Below are 20,254 nucleotides of genomic sequence, written 5' to 3' on the forward strand. Positions count from 1 at the left end.
CATTTGAAATGACAGGCACCAGGAAGTGGATTCCAACTTTAACCCATGAAAACCTAAAATCTCTTCCTCCCGAAGCGGCTCGACATGTGCCAACTTACCATTTGTTGCTTTTCAGTCCTTTCAACCTTCTCTGACGTCCTCCAGAGGGGGCAGCCGGCGGCGAAAGCGGCTTGCAGCGGTCCCCCCCGTGCAGGTCCCGGTTCTCCTGGCTCAGCCCTCATCTGCTTAAGGAAGATTGTGAAGTCAGGTAAGAGCCCACTGTTCTGTGCCCTCTCCAGTCACAGCGCGAGCGGAGCGATGCATACTTTCATTGGCCTGAGCTCCCGTCAATTTGGGCGCTCCAGCCAATGAAAGCACATAGACGGGCGTGCGTGACGCACGCCGTGACGTCACGCGCGCCCAAATTTGGGCGCGCGTGACGTCAATTTGGGCGCCCATGTGCGCCCAAATTGACGGGCGCTCCAGCCAATGAAAGCACGCCCATCTATGTGCTTTCATTGGATGGAGCGCCCGTCAATTTGAGCGCAAATGGATGGGCGCGCGTGACGTCACGGCGTGTGTCACGCATGCCCCTCTATGTGCTTTCATTGGCTGGAGTGCCCAAATTGACGGGCGCTCAGGCCAATAAAAGTACGCTCCGCTCGCGCCGTGACTGGAGAGGGCACACCTCACCTGACCACAATTTTCCTTAAGCAGATGAGGGCCGAGCCAGGAGAACCGGGACCTGCGCGGGGGGGGGGGGACTGCTGCAAGCCGCTTTCGCCGCCGGCTGCCCCCTCCGGAGGACGGCAGAGAAGGGAAGGGGCTGAAAACAACAAAAAGTAAGAAAGCAACAAAAAATAAATGTCGAGTCGCTTCGGGAGGAGGGGAGGAGGGAATTTTAGGTTTTTAGGTTTCCTTTTGGGGGAAAGTTTGCCGTCTACCATTACCCCTGCCTCTAACGCAGGGGTAAGGGTAGGCAGTAAGTTAGCAGGTTAAACGCGTGGCAAAACGGCAGGGTAAAATAGCGATAGTCGGGGCGCGCATTACTGTATGGGAGGGAATAGCTAATTCGATCGTTTACATCTAATATACATGCCGCGGGCGGAAGGGGTTACCCGGTGATTTAAAGAGGCGGTAAGAATCGGTTAAAGGGGATTGTGTATCACAGGAAGGGATAACGCAGCCGGAAAGTGAGTAGAAAGCGGGTTTGGAGCGGGGTAACCACAGCCGCACTTACTGTATTGACCTATAAGTTAGATTATTGCAACTCTGTATTGTTAGGTCTCCCCGCATCTCACACTAAACCTCTTCAGATGGTTCAAAACACGGCAGCTAGAATATTGACAAACACAAGGAGAAGAGATCACATATCCCCAATTCTCAAAGACCTACATTGGCTGCCAATTCACTATAGAATCATATATAAGGCCATCACCTTGATCTACAAAGCCATCCATCAACACTCTCCGCTTAACCTACAAATTCCATTAAGAAAACATACCTCCTCAAGACCCATCAGAGAGTCCTATAGAGAATCTCTACAGGTACCACACCCCAAAACCTCTCAGCATATAACTTTCAGAGACAAAGCATTCTCCACAGCAGGACCACCTCTATGGAACTCCATTCCACCGGATCTGCGACAGGAACCCTGCCTTCCAACATTCAGGAAAAGACTCAAAACGTGGCTATTTAAGAAAGCCTTCCCAGACCCCAACTGAACCTTTAACTCACCATTAACCGACTCTTCAGACCTTACCTTAACATGATAAACTTTATCTTTGCTAAACTCCATTACTCAGTAAATACTAGGGATGTGAATCGTGTGATCGATCGTCATAACGATCGATTTTGGCTGAGGGGGGGGGGGGGGGAAATCTGATCGTCTTAGTTTTTTTGGTTAAAAAATCGTTTTATCGGGGGAGGGGGGAGGGCGGGAAAACCGGCACACCAAAACAACCCTAAAACCCACCCCGACCCTTTAAAACAAATCCCCCACCCTCCCGAACCCCCCCCAAAATGTTTTAAATTACCTGGGGTCCAGTGGGGGGGGTCCCGGCGCGATCTCCCGCTCTCTGGCCATGGTTGCATTAATAGAAATGGCGCCGGTGGCCCTTTGCCCTTATCATGTGACAGGGCAAAGGTAGCCATTTTGGTTCCTGGCTCCCGACGTCACGAGTGCAAGAGATCGCTCCCGGACCCCCGCTGGACTCCCAGGGACTTTTGGCCAGCTTAGGGGGGGCCTCCTGACCCCCACAAGACTTGCCAAAAGTCCAGCGGGGGTCCGGGAGCGACTTCCTGCACGCGGGCCGTATTGCCAATATTCAAAATGGCGCCGACGCTACCTTTGCCCTCACTATGTCATACAGGCCGACGTCATACGTATTCGTGCGGGGTCAATTCCGTTTCATGAGGAAGTATGGAGAATTGCATAAGTTGTCGATCTGTAAATACTTTACTACGGCGAGTTATATTCGTGTCCCAGCTAAAATTAAAATTAACTACAACCCCCCATCCTCCTGACCCCCCCCCCCCCCCAAGACTTACCAAAACTCCCTGGTGGTCTAGCGGGGAGTCCAGAAGCCATCCCCTGCACTCTCACACCCTCGTTTGCCGGTTTCATCATGGCGCCAATAGCCTGTGTCACAGGGGCTACCGGTGCCATTGGTCAGCCCCTGTCACATGGTCACCAGCGCCATCTTATGCTCCTACCATGTGACAGGGGCTGACCAATGGCACTGGTAGCCCCTGTGACATAGTATGGGCAAAGGCTATCGGCGCCATTTTGAGTCCTGGCATCGGATGGCCGGAATGCAGGAGGTCGCTCCGGGACCCCCGTTGGACCCCCAGGGACTTTTGGCCAGCTTGGGAGGGCCTCCTGACCCCCACAAGACTTGCCAAAAGTCCATCAGGGGTCTGGGAGCGACCTCCTGCTCGCCGGCCGTCCGATTCCAGGACTCAAAATGGCGCCGATCGCCTTTGCCCTCACTATGTCACAGGTACCGACGGTCGGCCCCTGTGACATAGTGAGGGCAAAGGCGATCTGCTGCCAGTGTTCAAAATGGCGCCGATCGCCTCTGCCCTCACTATGTCACAGGGGCCGACCATCAGTACCTGTGACATAGTGAGGGCAAAGGCGATTGGCGCCATTTTGAGTATTGGCATCGGCCGGCCGGCGTGCAGGAGGTCGCTCCCGGACCCCCACTGGACTTTTGGCAAGTCTTGTGGGGGTTCAGGAGGCCCCCCCAAGCTGGCCAAAAGTCCCTGTGGGTCCAACGGGGGTCCCGGAGCGACCTCCTGCACGCCAGCCGTCCGATGCCAGGACTCAAAAAGGCGCCGATAGCCTTTGCCCATACTATGTCACAGGGGCTACTGGTGCCATTGGTCAGCCCCTGTCACATGGTAGGAGCACAAGATGGCGCCAATGGCCATGTGACAGGGGCTGACCAATGGCACCGGTAGCCCCTGTGACAAAGGCTATTGGCGCCATGATGAAACCAGCACCGAAGGTGTGAGTGCAGGGGATAGTTCCCGGACCCCCCGCTGGACCACCAGGGAGTTTTGGTAAGTCTTGTGGGGGGTTCAGGAGGATTTGTTTACATTTTTATTTAAATTTAAATTTAAATGCGTTTCGCCTCCCCACGTATTTAACAGATAGGACAAAATACGTTGCAGATCACAAATACGTGGAAAACGGATGCACACCCCTATTGCACTGGCTTGTAGCTAGGCTATCCTTCGGGCCACTATGGACATAGCCGATGTACGGGCTGAGGTTTAAAAGGCCTCGTAAATCATCCAAAGAAGGTGGCATAAGCTTTCCTCTAAATCTGTGAATGACTGACGTATAGTGTGATCTCCTGCTGCAGGTGAAATGTGTGGCTTGAGGAATTGCAAACACTTATACAAATACTGTGTGACATAAAACTGGTGTTGTTGAATTTTTGCATTAAGCATTGCTGCTTGGAAGGTCTTGTATTTGAATTCATCCAGGTATCTGTTATCTTTATCTAAAGAGATATTAGAATGTAGCCGTGATTTTTTTTACTTTTTCATTGCTGATTCAATGACTACCGACACGTGGGAACGCTGCACGGCATCATAATGTGACAACTTGGGAGGTTGATATGCAGCTGGCTGATAGCTTGTATATGGCTATAGGAACACCAGGGTAGTAAGGTCTCATGTAGCCAGAGTAATATCTCCTTGATGAAGACTGCTGTTCTGATGGAGAAGCAAGGGAAAAGACCATTACATTATGGCCTTAAGTTGAGATGCAGTCTCACAAAGTTTATCTCCTTTACATGGCAGATCTGCCAGCTTCTCATGGAATGGACAGTTCCCCTATGAGGAAAGACTAAAGAGGTTAGGACTTTTCAGCTTGGAGAAGAGACGGCTGAGGGGGGATATGATAGAGGTGTTTAAAATCATGAGAGGTCTAGAACGGGTAGATGTGAATCGGTTATTTACGTTTTCGGATAATAGAAAGACTATGGGGCACTCTATGAAGTTAGCATGTGGCACATTTAAAACTAATTGGAGAAAGTTCTTTTTCACTCAACACACAATTAAACTCTGGAATTTGTTGCCAGAGGATGTGGTTAGTACAGTTAGTATAGCTGTGTTTAAAAAAGGATTGCATAAGTTCTTGGAGAAGTCCATTACCTGCTATTAATTAAGTTATTTATTTATTTATTTAATTTCTTTTCCTATACCGATGCTCAAGACTAGGTCTTATCGTACCGGTTTACAATGTAACTGAGGGGAAACCAATTAACATCAAGGTAGAAAGTAAAGTTACATTAAACAGGGAGCATAAAACCTGGGCAATGGAAGACAGTACAGAGTTTAAACTAAGAAACAATTAGAGAGAGAAAAATATATAAATCAACAAAAACTGTAAGATACAAAAACATAGGTTTATCCTAGGCAGTTATTAGCCTGGTATGTCCAGAGGGAGAAGGAAAGGGTGAGGTTGGGTGGGGGGAAGGGATTGGGGAGGGGTGGGGGAGTGAGAGTCAGTGATGGTTGAGGAGATCCTTCAGCGGTAGGCTTCTGCGAAAAGCCAGGTTTTCAATTTCTTTCTGAAAGTTGAATGGCATTGTTCTTGGCGTAAGTCTTGTGGAAGTGAATTCCAATGTAGTGGACCTGCTGTTGAAAGAGCTCGCTTGTGAATAGTGTTGTGGACCGATGATTTGTTGGGGGGGGCCTTGAGCGAACCTTTGTAGGCGGTTCTGATCGGTCTTGCGGAAGTATGTAATTCAAGTGGGAAGGTGAGTTGGAGAGTGGATTGCTGGTAGACTGATTTGTGGATGATGGTGAGAGCCTTGAAAAGTATTCTATATTGGATGGGCAGCCAGTGTAGAATTTTTAGTATTGGTGTGATATGGTCCTTGCGACGAGTGTTTGTAAGGATCCTGGCCGCTGCGTTTTGCAGCATCTGAAGAGGTTTGGTGGACGAAGCGGGCAGACCAAGTAATAGAGCATTACAATAGTCGATCTTTGAAAACAGTATGGTTTGAAGCACCGAACGGAAATCCTTGAAGTGTAAGAGCGGTCTAAGTTGCGGTCTAAGTTGACTTAGAAATGAGCCACTGCTATTATTTATTTATTTATTTTATTTAAAAGTATTTATATACCGTTTTTCAAAACAAGGTTTTTTTGTCAAAACGGTTTACATTGTAAAATGAAAATAAAATAAATAGAGTTAAAAATTAAAGATAAAAATAAAATAAAATTAAAATACAATAACTGGTATATACCTCATGGTAACAAAAAATCTAATTAAATAAAGTAAAAAGTGGAGCTGGGCCAAAAAACATGTTTTATGGGAGGGAAAAGGTAGGAAAAAATGAATGGGGAGGAGGGAAGGCATAAGGTGGAAACATGAGTGATGTTGAGGATGTGGAAGAGGTTGTTAGGTTACTGAGTGTTGATTATTTGAAGTAGTGTGTTGTGGATGGATATTAAATGCTAATTGAAATAAATATGTATTACTAGCAACGGTAACATGGAATAGACTTAGTTTTTGGGTACTTGCCAGGTTCTTATGGCCTGGATTGGCCACTGTTGGAAACAGGATGCTGGGCTTGATGGACCCTTGGTCTGACCCAGTATGGCATGTTCTTATGTTCTTATGACTTCCCTATGAAGTCAGTTTTTCAAGGTGTTGATGGCCCTGAGAAGGGGGACTCTCAGGTTTTATCCATTACAGTATTGAGAACTGACTGAGAGGGCAAGGCTATGGGCTCAGAGGGAACATCAAAGATTTTCAATATTCCTAACACCTCTGACCTAGGATCTGGTTTCAATCTTGAGAATTGATCCTACCATTTCAATAAACTTTGAATAGGTTTTTTGGGGGCAAGGAAGGTTCAGATGGGTCTTCTGGGGGTCTGATGGGATTCCTGTCAAAGATCCTGGAGAAGTTGTTGGAGAGTCATGGGGTTCCATATCTGGCTGCGGAGAGAATTGTGGGAATGATTTTTCTGCTTCATCTTGAGAACTGTTATTGTCCTGGATTAGGGACGGGGGAGTACTCTGTGTGGAGATATCACCTAAGGAAGGACTAGGAAGTGGATGGGCATGCCAGTCACCATCCAAAGATTTAAAAAATGTTTGAAGAATGGCTGATATCTGTAAAATTGCATGAGGGGCTAACCCCATATCCTAAGGAATATGGGTTGTAGCCGTCTTCCTCTCTGGTGATACAGCCGCCAGTAGAATGGCAGAATCAGGAACCCTAAGATGCTCAGTTGGTCATCCAGGAAGAGTGTTATTGTTGCATCCATCACTGCTCCATGCCCTCACTCCGCCCTCCTTACCACTATGGTGACTCCCTCCGGGCCTGATGGACGGGTTACTGCTGCGGCGTCTTCTTGCCGTCTTCCTCCAGCATCCACTGAGTGGCACGATGCTGTGGATCCACCATGTTTCTGATGAAGTAGGGTGCGAGCGCGCGCTCCGAAATATGTACTAGCAAGGGCGCGAACCTCAGGGTCGTCCCCATGAACTGACGTCATCCGCTTCCAATATAAAAGGTCTCAGTATTTGCTAACGAATTGAGTTAGCAAGGGCAAGCATACGAACTCGCTACGGATTCATCCAAGCTACTCTGCCTCCTTGGACTTACCAGGGGTACCTGCTCCTCGGGGGCCCTCACTCTCTTTTCTCTATTTCAGATTGCCGACAGGAACCAGTACTCTCTCCTCGAGGGCCCATGTTCCTGAACACTCCGAAGATAGTAGAGAATCTTCGGAGTGTTCAGGAACATGGGCCCTCGAGGAGAGAGTACCGGTTCCTGTCGGCAATCTGAAATAGAGAAAAGAGAGTGAGGGCCCCCGAGGAGCAGGTACCCCTGGTACCTGTATCACAGATACAGACAATTGTGAGTTACCAACACTCTCTCAGAGCTTTCCCTGGAAACAGGTACTCGCTCCTCGAGGGCCTAACCCTTTCCAGCTACTGAGCTTTCTAAAGACCTTATGTGAGATCTATCATCCAGTTCTGGCTATGAACACAGCATACCCTGTCTATTCACTATAGTTTCTCTACAGCTCAACAACCCTGGGATCGCTGTTCCAGTACCTGATGGACTTCAGCCCTGCCGGACATATCAGCTCACTACTGCCACCTCTGGTGGTTCTACTAACCTGTCTAATAAAAGAATTATCTGTGTCTGTCTCCGTACTCAAGCCTAGCCAGTGGTCCCTCTCAGGATATCCTCCTGGGGGCGCAGTCATCTGCCATCGGCCCAAGGATTCACCTATCTACATTCCTCTACAGCTGAGTGTCCTCTCCAAGCACTCCGCTGGTTACAGGAGTTTACAGCAACAGATTCATTACAGCTTGTTACTACTACCTCTACAGGAGCTGAGCATATCAGTTTACTAACTTCTCCTTCCTCAGGAATAGATTATAACAGATTGCTAACACCGTATGGAGATTCATAACAGATTGCTATCTCCTCTTACCACAGGAGCAGATTCCTAACAGCTTGCTAACTCCTCCCCTTCATAGGAGTATAACCATAACAGATTGCTAGCTCCTCCCTCCAGAGGAGCTCACTCATAACAGATTGCTAACTCCGTAGTCTAAACCCTAACAGTTATCGCTTCAGACATCTCAGAATTCAGACATTCTTCGGGCAGGAACACTACTTGAGGGTCATGCTCTTGTGCCCCTGATCCCTGTAAACTTTGTTTTTGGGAAGCTTGTGCTTATAAAAAGTCTGCATTGGGGCCGATGCATGTGTGTGTTGTGTGCGTTATGTGTGGATGTGTAAGGCGTGTGAAGAGTGCCCTTGCATCATGGACTTCTCACTCTTTTTACAAGGCACCTGCATCGGGGCACGTGGTGTTGGCATCGACCGACCAGATGTGTCGTGCAGTTTCTGCTCCTTAGCCCCAGGCCACAAATCAATACTGCAGTGTCTGGGCTGGATGGGAGTGAGGAGAGTATTGTGAAATGGGGAAAACCAACAGTAGCTAAGAATGAAGATTCTTGGTACTGTAACCCCATTAGTAATAGTGGATGGTTTTGATTGAGCATGGAAGCCCAAAGAAACAGGAAGAAGCTGCAAGGCAGGGTAATTTAATAACTGCGTGGTTAGGGCTAAAGTTTGCATTTGTACAAGCAAATGTTAGCCAGCAGTTTTTGCTTTGGACACGTGGGTAATTGGCCTGCTACGTGCCTAGATTAACTTGTGTAAAGTTCCACCTCCTTTTCAGAGGATGCAAGTTATATGAGTTAACCGGCACATATTTTTAAAATCAAAAAGTATGCACCTAAATTCAGCCTCTGCTCCCCAGAACAGCTCTCTACAGTTCACATAAAGTTACACATATAACTGGGTTATGGGCATACATTTACATGCACTGAGTCCCTGTCTATTTCGTAAGAGTCATTTAAGCACATAACACTGGGTTTTATGCGTGTAAATGGCTTTGAAAATTTACCTCTAAAATATATTTCTAGGATATCCAGCTCCACCAATAATAATCATAAAGAAGGAAGGAAAGCAAAAGTATCAATGAGAAAAGAACATCCAAATTCCTGAAACCAATAAGAGTCTAGGTGAGAACCTTGCTGAAAGACTTCCTGGTAGCAATGCCAATGAAGTTATCTAGAGATGGTAAAATAATGTATGATTTTATTTAAATACGTATGGTATAAAACTATTGGGCAGTAAATTTGTATGAATGTGACAAATAATTCACCTTGAAGCACAGCGTAATTTTCTGCAATAACAGGACCACGTTTGTTTCATTTCTAATTACAGATGGGAAAGAGTATGATGCTTATATATCGTACCTGAATGAATATATGCTTGCTTCAGAAGAAGAGAGAGAATTTGTTTTGCAGACTTTACCCAGTATACTGGAAAATCATTTTGGATACAAATTGTGTATATTTGAGCGAGACGTTACTCCAGGAGGCGGTAAGAGAATGTGAAGGAAGGCTGGGGCAACCTTCTTTGGGTGGTGGTTACAAAGAGACTGGGGTAAGCCCACACAGAGTAGCGGTTACAACCCAAACAGCAATGACCATGGTTAAAATCAAATATCAATGAGAATGGGGAAGTTGAATGACTTTTAGACAATTTGGGTGGCTGGGTGGACTGTTACAAAAGTTGGCAGTAGGACATGGAATAAGTACTGATCTTGTAAGAGCCAAAGATGAGAATGAGTGAAACAGCCTCCCAGTGAGAGTAGAAGCCAGAATTTGGACATGGTCTGTACCTAGATAGAGGGCAGTGGTAGAAACAAGGTTGAGAGTCATAGTGAAAAGACGTGGTGGTAGTAGGGGTGGGAGAAGAAGGGTATGCTGATGTTGGTTCAAGCATGCAAATTTATATACTTATCTACCCAAAGTAGAGAATCGAAAGAAGGAATCCAGACTGGAGGGACCAATCTGTCTTATAGGCTGCCATATACTATGGGGTTCTATTTGCAAAAAAATGCTCAGCGCTTCATATAGGCCGCTGAGTTTCACATTTCTGTCAAATTTAAGGAAAATAAGCTCTTAACTGAAAAACATCCTAAGGTATTTAAAACATAGGAGCCTAAGGGCTGGATTCACTAATGCCGCAAGGCATAGTGAATCCCACGGTAGCAGAGGGCGGGGGTGAAACAGGGGGGGGGGGGGGGTTGGTGCTGTGCTAGCCGGCAGTGATCTAGTGGCGAGCATTGGTTTTTTCTAATAACACTGCGGCACAGGATAATACTATCTGCCAGAGACCATTTGATGCACAATTAGAATTTTCACCCCGAACACTCAGAAATTCTAAAATGAAAAAGCTGAGCCCCTGATGCAGCCCCATTGTAAGAGGGCGAAACTCGGCCTGAGTCAGGCTTGTCTAAAGATTTTTGTCTCTGTCTAATAAAGAATCCAGATCGGACAATTGGCTTCTAATTCTGTATTGTTGCCTCCATAGCTTAAAGAAAGGACAGCCCTAAGGCCCAGCCAACTCTGAATATTGGAGTTAGCTGGTTAATTTATCCAGTTAACTCCACTTTTTCTCAGACTGCCTTCCGCCCACCCCGAAACGCCCCAAATTTATCTGGCTCTATTCTAGTTACCCAGCTAGAATTTAGCTGGATAAGGGATTAATATAGCCGGGTAATCCATTTAGACATATAACTATTACGTTAACCGTCTAAATGGCTTTTGAATATGGAGAAGTATTAATTCTATTAATCTCTCATTCTGCCCATTAAACATCTGCACTGTGGCAGTCTTAAAAATCCTGGGGGATTAAGTAACATCATCATTAGCAACTATTATAAATCTGTTATTGACTGAGGGCCTAGTGCCACCATCACTTAAGAAGGCTTGAGTTAGACCTCTATTAAAACAAATCTGTGAGTTCTATAGAGCTGGCAAATTACAGGTCCACCTCTTCTCTGCCTTTTACTGCATAACTGCTAGAACATCTGATGCTGCAGCAATTGAAAGACTTCCTGAATGAACATCATCTTCTGGATCCCTTTCAATTCAGCTTCAGAAAGTCCCTGAATACAGAAACATTAATTGTTTCTCTTTTGGACACCTTCAGGTGTGGTCTTGTCAGTGGTAAAAGATACATGCTGGTGTTAATGGACATATCATTCCCATTTGACACTCTAGACCACCAAATTCTTTTATACCGTCTAAGGGAATGCGACATATCTGGAACCATTTTGGACTGGTTTAGGTCCTTTCTTTTGGGGTGCTCACACCAGATGAGGATTGGTGAAGAGCATTCTGTCTTCCCTCTAGGCTCTGAATTATCAGCCTGCTTTTCAACATCTATACGGTGCTGACAAGGCCCTGTGTGGGTTACAGAATCTACATGGATAACATAAAAGTCTTTGTTCATGTTCGGCCTACTTGGTCAGATACTGTGAATGTAGTAGCACTCTGTTTATCTCCTATTAAACTTTGGTTTTATCACAATAAGCTTTTACTGAATATCACAAAATCAGGGGTTACTGTAATTCAGAGCCCTTAATGTTGGTCTCTTACTGCTATCCATTACCATTGATAATATTTTGATGGCAATTGCTTATTCCCTCTGTTAAGAGCCTTGTGGGTTTGAATTGATTCTGGTCTGACTTTCAGCAGCATATTAAATCAGTTGTTAGATCTGGATTTTTTAAACTTTGGGGGTCTCTGTGGACTGAAATATCTTTGGATCCTGATGAATTTTGCTCAGTTATGCAGGCCATGATCCTCCCCCTGACTAGTGTAATGCAATTTGCATTGGTCTCCCAGCCTCTTCCTTAAAGACCTTAAAAATTATTACAGAAGTCTGCAGCACGGCTTATTTCAGGGAGGAATGCTGGAGACCATATTACTACGGTTCTATAATATTAATATTGGCTGCCAAATCATTAACTACACTGCTGGTACATAATTTATTGCAACTTAAATCCTTTCTTTGGGCGAATGCTGTGTTAAGGGTATATAACCCTACTCAAGTTCTCTATTCTTCTCAGAGAGGCTTGCTAAACATTTCCTCCCCTAAAAACTGTCTGAAAACTGAGAAAGGGCTTTTTCTGTAGTCGCTCCAGGCCTGTGAAACTTACTTTCAGAGAATATATGACTAATTGACTTCAAAAACTTTTAAAGGTCTGTTAAAAGCATTCTTGTTCATATTCATAGCAATGTATGGAGCAGGATCTTTCTTACTGCAACCTGTTTTAGAAGGCCAAAACATAATGGGGGAAAGATTTAGAATGAAAGGTTCAACTAGTTAGTGACCGCTCAGAGGCTAAATATTGCCTCTACTATGTTTAGGCCAGGTCAGCGGCCAGATCAGAGTTAGCAGGATACGTAATACGGCTAACTCTGAATATTGGAGTTAGCTGGATAATTTATTGTCGAACTCTGCTCCTTCCTGAAACTCCTCCTGCCCACCTCCAGAATGCCCCTGTCTCTTATCAGGCTAAATTCTAGCCAGGTAACTAGTTAGCCGGCTACAATTTAACTGGATAAGTCTCTAAATATGGCAATATTGCCATTTCAGTTATCTGTCTAAATGGCTTTTGAATATTGACCTCTATATTCCTGAAGGTTAAGGGGATAGCGTATCCTGATTTTGCTACTTTGATTTTCTGTTATCTGATGAGAATTATTTTTGATTTTTGTTTTCATTGACTTATCGTCTTATATTTGCAACCCCTTTTTTAGATGCAGTTACTCCCTTCAGGGCACACAACTAATTTATATCTTCAGGGGCTGCTCCGGCTAGCAATTCCATCCCACGCTTGACTCTCAATCCCTAGGTGGGGAGGGGGGTATTCTTTTTACAGGGGTAAGCTCTCGCTTGTGGCCCAGACGATGTTGAAAGGCTCCCAGTGTGTGTATAATACTGTAGGTGCTTCTCAGGAGGTGAGAGGCTGTAATGAATAGACATGGTCAGGCCCTGGTTATTAAATAAGTTTCCTGATTGGTAATCATAAATTAAAGACCATTGCCCAGAAGTGTGAATTTATATCTGAATGAAGGTACATGCATGTTTTTAACTCTGTACGTAGGTGTCCTTTATTCAGATGTCTGGGTAGAGCTCATGGTGATCTTTCATGCGTTAACTCACCCAGCGGCTGTCTGGGAATCGTAGTGGAGGCATCCCCAACTTTACTTTCTGGGGGACTCCTCTTGGGGAGAAATCATTGGGATCAGGCACATTCTTAGCACTGCTATCCCAATGGGAAGGGGGCATCCAAAAGCCTCCCCACTCTGCTCAAGTCCAAAAACATTTTTCAAGAGTTAAACTGGATCCATCTTCTGCCCTCACTGTCTCTCGCAGCAGGATCCATCACCCACCTAGGGTTTACAGTAGGCTCACAGGTCTTTGGTCCCCTGGTGAGAGTCCTTTTGCCCCGAAAGGGTATCAGACTTAAAAATCTATCTTTCCTTCTATGTACCAGGATCAGTCCAGACCGCTGGGTTGTGTCTCCCTTCCAGCAGATGGAGTCAGAGAAAAAAGCTGAAAGGCACCCCTCTTACACTGGAGTGCCACCTGCGATCCTTCAGTATTTCTCTGACTCCAGCAGATGAGGGTGGCAGAACCTGCAGTCCTGATCCTTGAAAAAAAAAGAAAAGAAGGAAAACAAAGCAAACTAGAAATTATAAGACCTAATGGTATTTGTTTCTACCAGTGGCTAAATCAAGCTGTTTAAAAGTAGTTTTCTTTCTGGAGGTGAGCAGACTCAGTCCTCCCGAGGCTGTGGCCTTGGTTGAGGCACTGCTGGGGTTAGATACCCCGTTATCCATTTTCCCGGAGCCGCTTCTTCTACCGGTGAGTAGGGGGATTTACCGGTGGGCCGTCCCTCCCCCTTGCACCCTGAGACGGCATAATTCTTCCGGGGGGGGGGGGGGGGGGGGGGGCTGCCTGTGCCGCGATTGAGGTCCCAGGGGCGTTTTTCCCCCCTGGGTGGCTGCGTGTCAGCGTTTTAAAAAAAAAAAAAAAAAAATTGAGTTATTTTTCTACCGTGCGCACAGGTTTCCCGGGGCTCCGGAGGGGTGATTTTCACCAATTTTTTCGACCTCATGCTTGTTCCCTCTCCACTGGTGTGCCGTGGGGTTCGGCGTGTTCAGCATGCAGGGAGCCGGTGGTGCGGCTCTCCCACAATGGCCTTTGTACACGGTGCCTCCCGGGAGGGGAAGGACCAACGGGGAGCAGCAGTGGGTCGTTTTCAGCTCGCTCCCGTGGCACAGGGAGGAATTTGCGCCTCTGCCAGTCTCGGCCTGCCCCATCCCTGTCTAGCATGGGAACGGCGGCCATTTTGCCTCCACCACGCTCCAGTGTAGGGCTGGATGCAGGGGGAGAGGAGATCCTCCGCTCTCCCCACTAGCGCATCCCTAGCGCCTCTTTTTGGACAGGAGCGGCAGCTGTCAACGAGTTTGAAGGCCGACGCTCAATTTTGCCGGCATCGGTTCTCAAACCCGCTGACAGCCAAGGGTTTGGAAACCAGACGCCGGCAAAATTGAGCATCCAGTTTTCAACCCGCGAGCCACTGGCCCATTTTAAATTTTTTTTTTATTTTTTTTTAACTTTTGGGGCCTCTGACCTAATATCACCAAGATATTAAGTCAGAGGGTGCACAGAAAAGCAGTTTTTACTGCTTTTTTGTGCACTTCCCTGGCGCCGGCAGAAATTAACGCCTATCTTTGTGTAGGCACTAATTTCTTAATGTAAAATGTGCGGCTTGGCTGCACATTTTACTTACTGTATCATGCGGGAATACCTAATAGGGCCATCAACGTGCATTTGCATGTTGCAGGCGCTATTAGGTTCGGGGAGGTTGGACGTGCGTTTTTGACGCGCTATTACTCCTCCTTACTGAATAAGGGGTAAAGCTAGCGCGTCGAAAACGCGCTATTACCCCTTACTGAATAAGGGGTAAAGCTAGCACGTCGAAAACACGCGTCCAATCACGGGGTAACAGTGTGCTCCGCTGGAGCGCACTGTACTGTATCGGCCTGAAAGTTGGCCACCTGAATCCTGTGATAATTGATTCTATAAGAACTATAAATTAAGAAGTTGTTTCACCCACTTTGAACCTTGAAAGGAGACCATGATGAACAGTTATTCAACAAGGCCAGCAAATTAAAAATAATCACTGTTCAAAGCTCGATCAGTTTATACAGGAGTCCGAAGAGCAGCAAATTGGGCACTGGTAAATGCATGTTGAAGCATAAGTTGAGCTTCTGCGGCTTTGAACTAGGTAATTCATTATCAACCTAATTACAGTATGCTGCATGACCCTTATCCCTTTTATGTCATGCAACATTGACTGGGTGACACTGGTTTCTGATGGACAAAGGCAGGGAAACCAAACTGAACACATATGGGACAACATCGGCCCAAACTAAGGGCAAGAAGCCAAAAGGATCTGCCTGCGTTCCAATTTCACCATCATCTCATTTGCCAATTTTCTGCAACACTATTTACCCTAGTTCTATAGCTGTTATTAGGAAAACACCAGCATTCATCCATACAATGAAAAAGAAATGCCAGTACTTAGGTTAATGCACAGTTCTATAAAAGAGTGCTTCTAATTTATACAGCCTTTCTCATACACTGCCACTGTAAGGGCCTGTACAATTCTAAAAATGTGATTAAACTTCCAAGTACATAACTATCATTCGTAGAATTAAAACACCCCAGCAGTCTTTTAATAGGAAGATGACATGTATTTATTTGGTTTTAAATGTATGGATCTCAAGGCAATTTGCAAACATGATATAAAACATGAAAATTGTAAAGCACTGCGTATATTCTATACAAGTGCAATCTTGTTGAAATCTAACCACAGGCTATGCTAACCAGCTTAAAAACAGATTCCCTTTCATATAAAACTCTCCCTCCCAGCTCTTAATTATAAAAACAGAGCAATCACAGAAAACAAACATTACACCTGATAAATGGCCATTTAAATCCATTGCCTTGCCCCTCTTGAATTGCCCAAATAATATTTGGAAGCAAGGTATCTCTGCTAACTTAAAATAATAAGGCACCCTTACCACGCCATCCCTATCCCCCTAAGTTTAAAATACCTTAGCATTTATTGATTACTTCCCAACCTTGCCTCAGGGCAATAGATGTAAGATAAACAGCATGTTAAGTTTTGGTTCTTAATTACATTTTTTTTACATAATGTCTCACTGATTTTAACTTCAAAATATCTTTATATTTTACAGCCATTATTGATGACATCCATTCGTTTATTGAAAAAAGCAGAAGACTAATCATAATACTAACCAGAAACTACATGTCCGATAAAGCTATGTATGAACTTGAAAGTGGTCTGCATAAAGCATTGGTTGAAAAGAAGATTCAAGTGATATTAATTGAACATAAACCCCTGCGTGATTTCAAGTTCATGCCAGAATCTCTGTACCTACTAAAATCCAAGAGGACAGTGAAGTGGAAAGCAAAAAAGTCTCTTCCTCCTAACTCTAGATTCTGGAAGAATGTACGATATTTAATGCCAGCAAAGCCTGCCAAGTCAAGGCACAGCATGTTTCTGTTCAGCAGTCCTTTGGTTCTGTTTCAAAAGTGTATCTACTAATAATGCAAAAGCATTTTCAACTGGTTTGAAATGAATCATGGGCATCTTTAAAAATATAGTAGACCAACCAAGACTAGTAGGTTTATATAACTTGACTGTTTTCTTGATTATTGGTTATCCTGAGTTTTTATATGGCTCCATACTATGTGTGTGATGCCTTCATCTGGATTAAAATTTTAAATTTTTTCTTTTGAATTGTTTTCCTAGAAATAACATTGAAATCAAATGCATCCTGTTAACCAAATACTGAAAAAGAGAATATATATTAGATTACTGAACTCAAAATGTAAATGGAAGAGCTAAAGGTTATTTTTTTAAGCAGCAGTGCCCCCTACAGACATATCCAAGAAAGTTGTTTAAAAGACATTCCTTATCAAAGAAGCTATTTTTATTTCTGAAATGTATTGATTCTTTTTTTTTTAAATTATGGAGCATGCTCTTTTTCCAGGTCTGTTCTACTATGATCTGGATCTTCCTGTCTTATTATTTTGTTTCTGCTCACTGTGATCTGTAATATACTATACCCGTGTAGCCCCTATGCATTAGAACTACATGTATATATTTGAGGCCCTTTGTTTGCTGTTAGTGACAAAATCCTTGCCTACGAGTGCATGAAACCTCTAATTTGGAAGCTCCTGCAAACTAAGTCCTGAGAAACGAAATCACATAGCACCAATCAGACCACAGGAAGAGAGCTAAAGAATGGAGCTCTTAACAGACAGTTCCTAGGTCAGTATGGAGAATTCCAACCATTTGGTTAATTCCTAGGCTGAGTTTCATTAATGTCCATAGGAGGTCAATACAGCACACCCAGTAAAACGTCTTTCAAGTCACTGTAATAACTTTTCCGAATTGGGGATAATTTGTAAAGCCATCCGCGTGTTCAATGCCTTGTTCTATGCGCATAAATGGCTATTCAAAAACTGATCTTGGGTCAGTGTAAAAGAAAGTGCATAACCCAGATTCCTCCATACTTTTACATGCACTGAGAGGCAAAGTCAGCACTCATGCCCATACTTTCTGATTTTAAAAAGTAGGGAGATAAATGTAAATGTAACATAGTATTGTAACAATTTTGGAAAGCTGGATTTTATACATGTAAATGCACTACCTGTGTAAATGAGCTTTTGAAAATTTCTACAATATATGCCATTGAATTGTCCATAGGATGTTCCCATGTAAGTGAACTTTATGCACATAAATGATTTTTTTAAATTGCAACGATAGTATGTTACATCTACCCAAGTAACTCTTTCTAAAATTCACCTGATAGTGTATTAAGTACTTGTGTAAGTTACGACCTCTAAAGAGATTAACTAAGTATGAGAATGTGTGCCTGTGATCGGCCAATTACCCAAGTGCTTTCAAAGCAAACTTATGTGCATACGTTTGCTTTAGAAATACTTAGTAATGTCTGCATGTATAATGTACACAAGAGAATTTACAGCTAAGCAAGATGTTTGAAAATGACCCTCATTAGGACTTAACAAGGTTAAGGGATTTCCCTTAACGGAAATCCCTTAACCTTGTTGGGACTCCAAATTGTTCTGGGATATAAGTAATGTGGATCAACTCCATCAGCTCAGGAAAGCAGTGACACAGCTACTGCTGTAATTACCATGTATTGGCCTGTGAGTCAACTTCTATTTGGCAATATGTCACCCAAAACATATGTGTTGAAGATTCTGGTTATTGTTTGTACATATGTCTCAAAGCATCTACTGTGAAGTTACCTTTGGATTGGACTTGTAAATATAATCTTTTTGTAAATAAAATAAACCTATTTGGAATTACAGCTTAATGAATATTCTGAATTCATTACGTAGACACAGCATTCCTGTAGAAGATTAATAGCAGTTTCACTTCATCTAAGTGTAGTCTGTACCACCCAGAAGACAGTTAACCACCCCCAGAGGGATCTGGTCAGCCTTAAAGCATCAGGTTGTTTCACCCCCTGGTTCAATATAATATATAACTGACCATTTACTATATGAACCCTACAGCTCTCATATGGATCTATTCCAAGAATGGGGTTACACCTAGACTTTTCAAATCGGCTTTGCTACTTAGCAAAGAGTACCATATATACTCGTGTATAAGTCAAGAAATTAATGCTAAAAAATCGGCATAAATTAGCTGGCTCGACTATACATACAAACTATACGTGTGTTGTGCATAGCCTCCACCCTTCCGATGCTCTCAAAACTCACTTAAATTCCATGGTCATCCAGCAGAGGACCTGGGAGCGATCTCATGCTCCTGGGCCGTCGGTTGTCAATAAATCCCTCCCTCCCCCTAATGGCTGCCCTCCCTGTTCAATTCCTTCCTTCTTACACCCCCAAGACTCACTGAAAGTTCCTGGTGGTCCAGCGGGGGGCCTGGGAGCGATCTCCTGCTCCTGGGCCAACACTGTCAGTAATCAAAATGGCACCGGCAGCTCTTTGCCCTTACCATGTGACAAGGGCTTCCAGTGCCTGGCTGCCGGTGCCATTTTCATTATTGATGGCCTGGGAGCAAGAGATCGCTCCTGGGCCCCTGCTGGACCACCAGGAACTTTAAGAACATAAGAAATTGCCATGTTGGGTCAGACCAAGGGTCCATCAAGCCCAGCATCCTGTTTCCAACAGAGGCCAAACCAGGCCACAAGAATCTGGCAAGCACCAAAACACCAAGAAGATCCCATGCTACTGATGCCAGTAATAGCAGAGGCCATTCCCTAAAAGCAGTGAATGGACTTCTCCTCCAAGAACCTATCCAAACCTTTTTTGAACCCAGCTACACTAACTGCACTAACCACATCCTCTGGCAACAAATTCCAGAGCTTAATTGTGCGTTGAGTGAAAAAGAATTTTCTCCGATTAGTCTTAAATGTGAGTCAGGGGGGTCGGGAGGGAGGGAGGGAGGGATTGAACAGGGAGTGCAGTTATCAGAGGAGTTACCCAGGCAAAGCCTCCTGAGGGAGAACTGCCCTCCCCTCAGCTCGCAATTTAACAGCGAGCATACTTTTAGATGCTGGCTGGAAGGGGTGGGGTTAGGGAAGGGAAAGTTGCTTATGGAGATCTCATTCTCAAATCTCCAGGCGGACTTTCCTATATGGACTTTTTGCCTGTGCAAAAGCAAGTGCATTGCCCTAAGGGCACTGTCGCATGTCTCAGGTCTGCGGATGTGAAAATCTGCAAACTCTCTGGTTAAAAATTGCCCCCAGAATGGGGAAGATGCCTGAGGAAATCTGAGCCTATAAACATATCTTAAAACTAGCAGCCTATACTTGAACTAATAAATTTCTCTTCTGAATTCAAATGCTTTGGGGAAAATGAATTGAAATTGTCCAAAGTACTTTGAGCTGCTTTAATTTAAGCTTGAATTATTGTATATAAACCTTTAAAAACAACTCATTTAAAGGAAAGTGAAACACTGGCTGAAAAAACCTCATCAGCTCTCCCTGGAACAATCCATCTTGTTAATTGATAAAATGTTGTTGTTTCACAAGTCACCCTGCTGCTGCTAGTACAGGACTAACAGGGAAGGAGGGAGGGAAGGATTGAACCATTTCATAAGCACCCTAGGTTTTATCCATGGGTGACAGATACATCTTGATTTTGGAGCCCAAAAAATACCCTTGACATACATGACACCAACCTATACATGATATATGGTAATTCACATTTTAGAATAAAGAATGGAAAGAAGTATCTACAAATTTGAAAAGTCTG

At 44.4% G+C, this 20,254-nt stretch overlaps 1 protein-coding gene across 3 annotated transcripts in view; it reads left to right on the forward strand.

The window, feature by feature from the left end:
• Positions 1 to 18,838, forward strand: part of LOC115093115 (interleukin-18 receptor 1-like) — a 101,567-nt gene extending 82,729 nt beyond the window's left edge. For all 3 annotated transcript variants that reach the window (XM_029604828.1, XM_029604831.1, XM_029604829.1), the window contains 2 exons: positions 9,263 to 9,421; positions 16,171 to 18,838. In XM_029604828.1, the coding sequence (XP_029460688.1) occupies positions 9,263 to 9,421; positions 16,171 to 16,541 (530 nt within the window). In that variant the 3' untranslated portion in view covers positions 16,542 to 18,838. The remainder of the gene's footprint in view (positions 1 to 9,262; positions 9,422 to 16,170) is intronic.
• The last annotated feature ends 1,416 nt before the right edge of the window (positions 18,839 to 20,254 follow it).

The sequence above is a fragment of the Rhinatrema bivittatum genome, chromosome 5 (genome assembly GCF_901001135.1).
Source record: "Rhinatrema bivittatum chromosome 5, aRhiBiv1.1, whole genome shotgun sequence".
In the NCBI taxonomy this organism is placed as follows: domain Eukaryota; kingdom Metazoa; phylum Chordata; class Amphibia; order Gymnophiona; family Rhinatrematidae; genus Rhinatrema; species Rhinatrema bivittatum.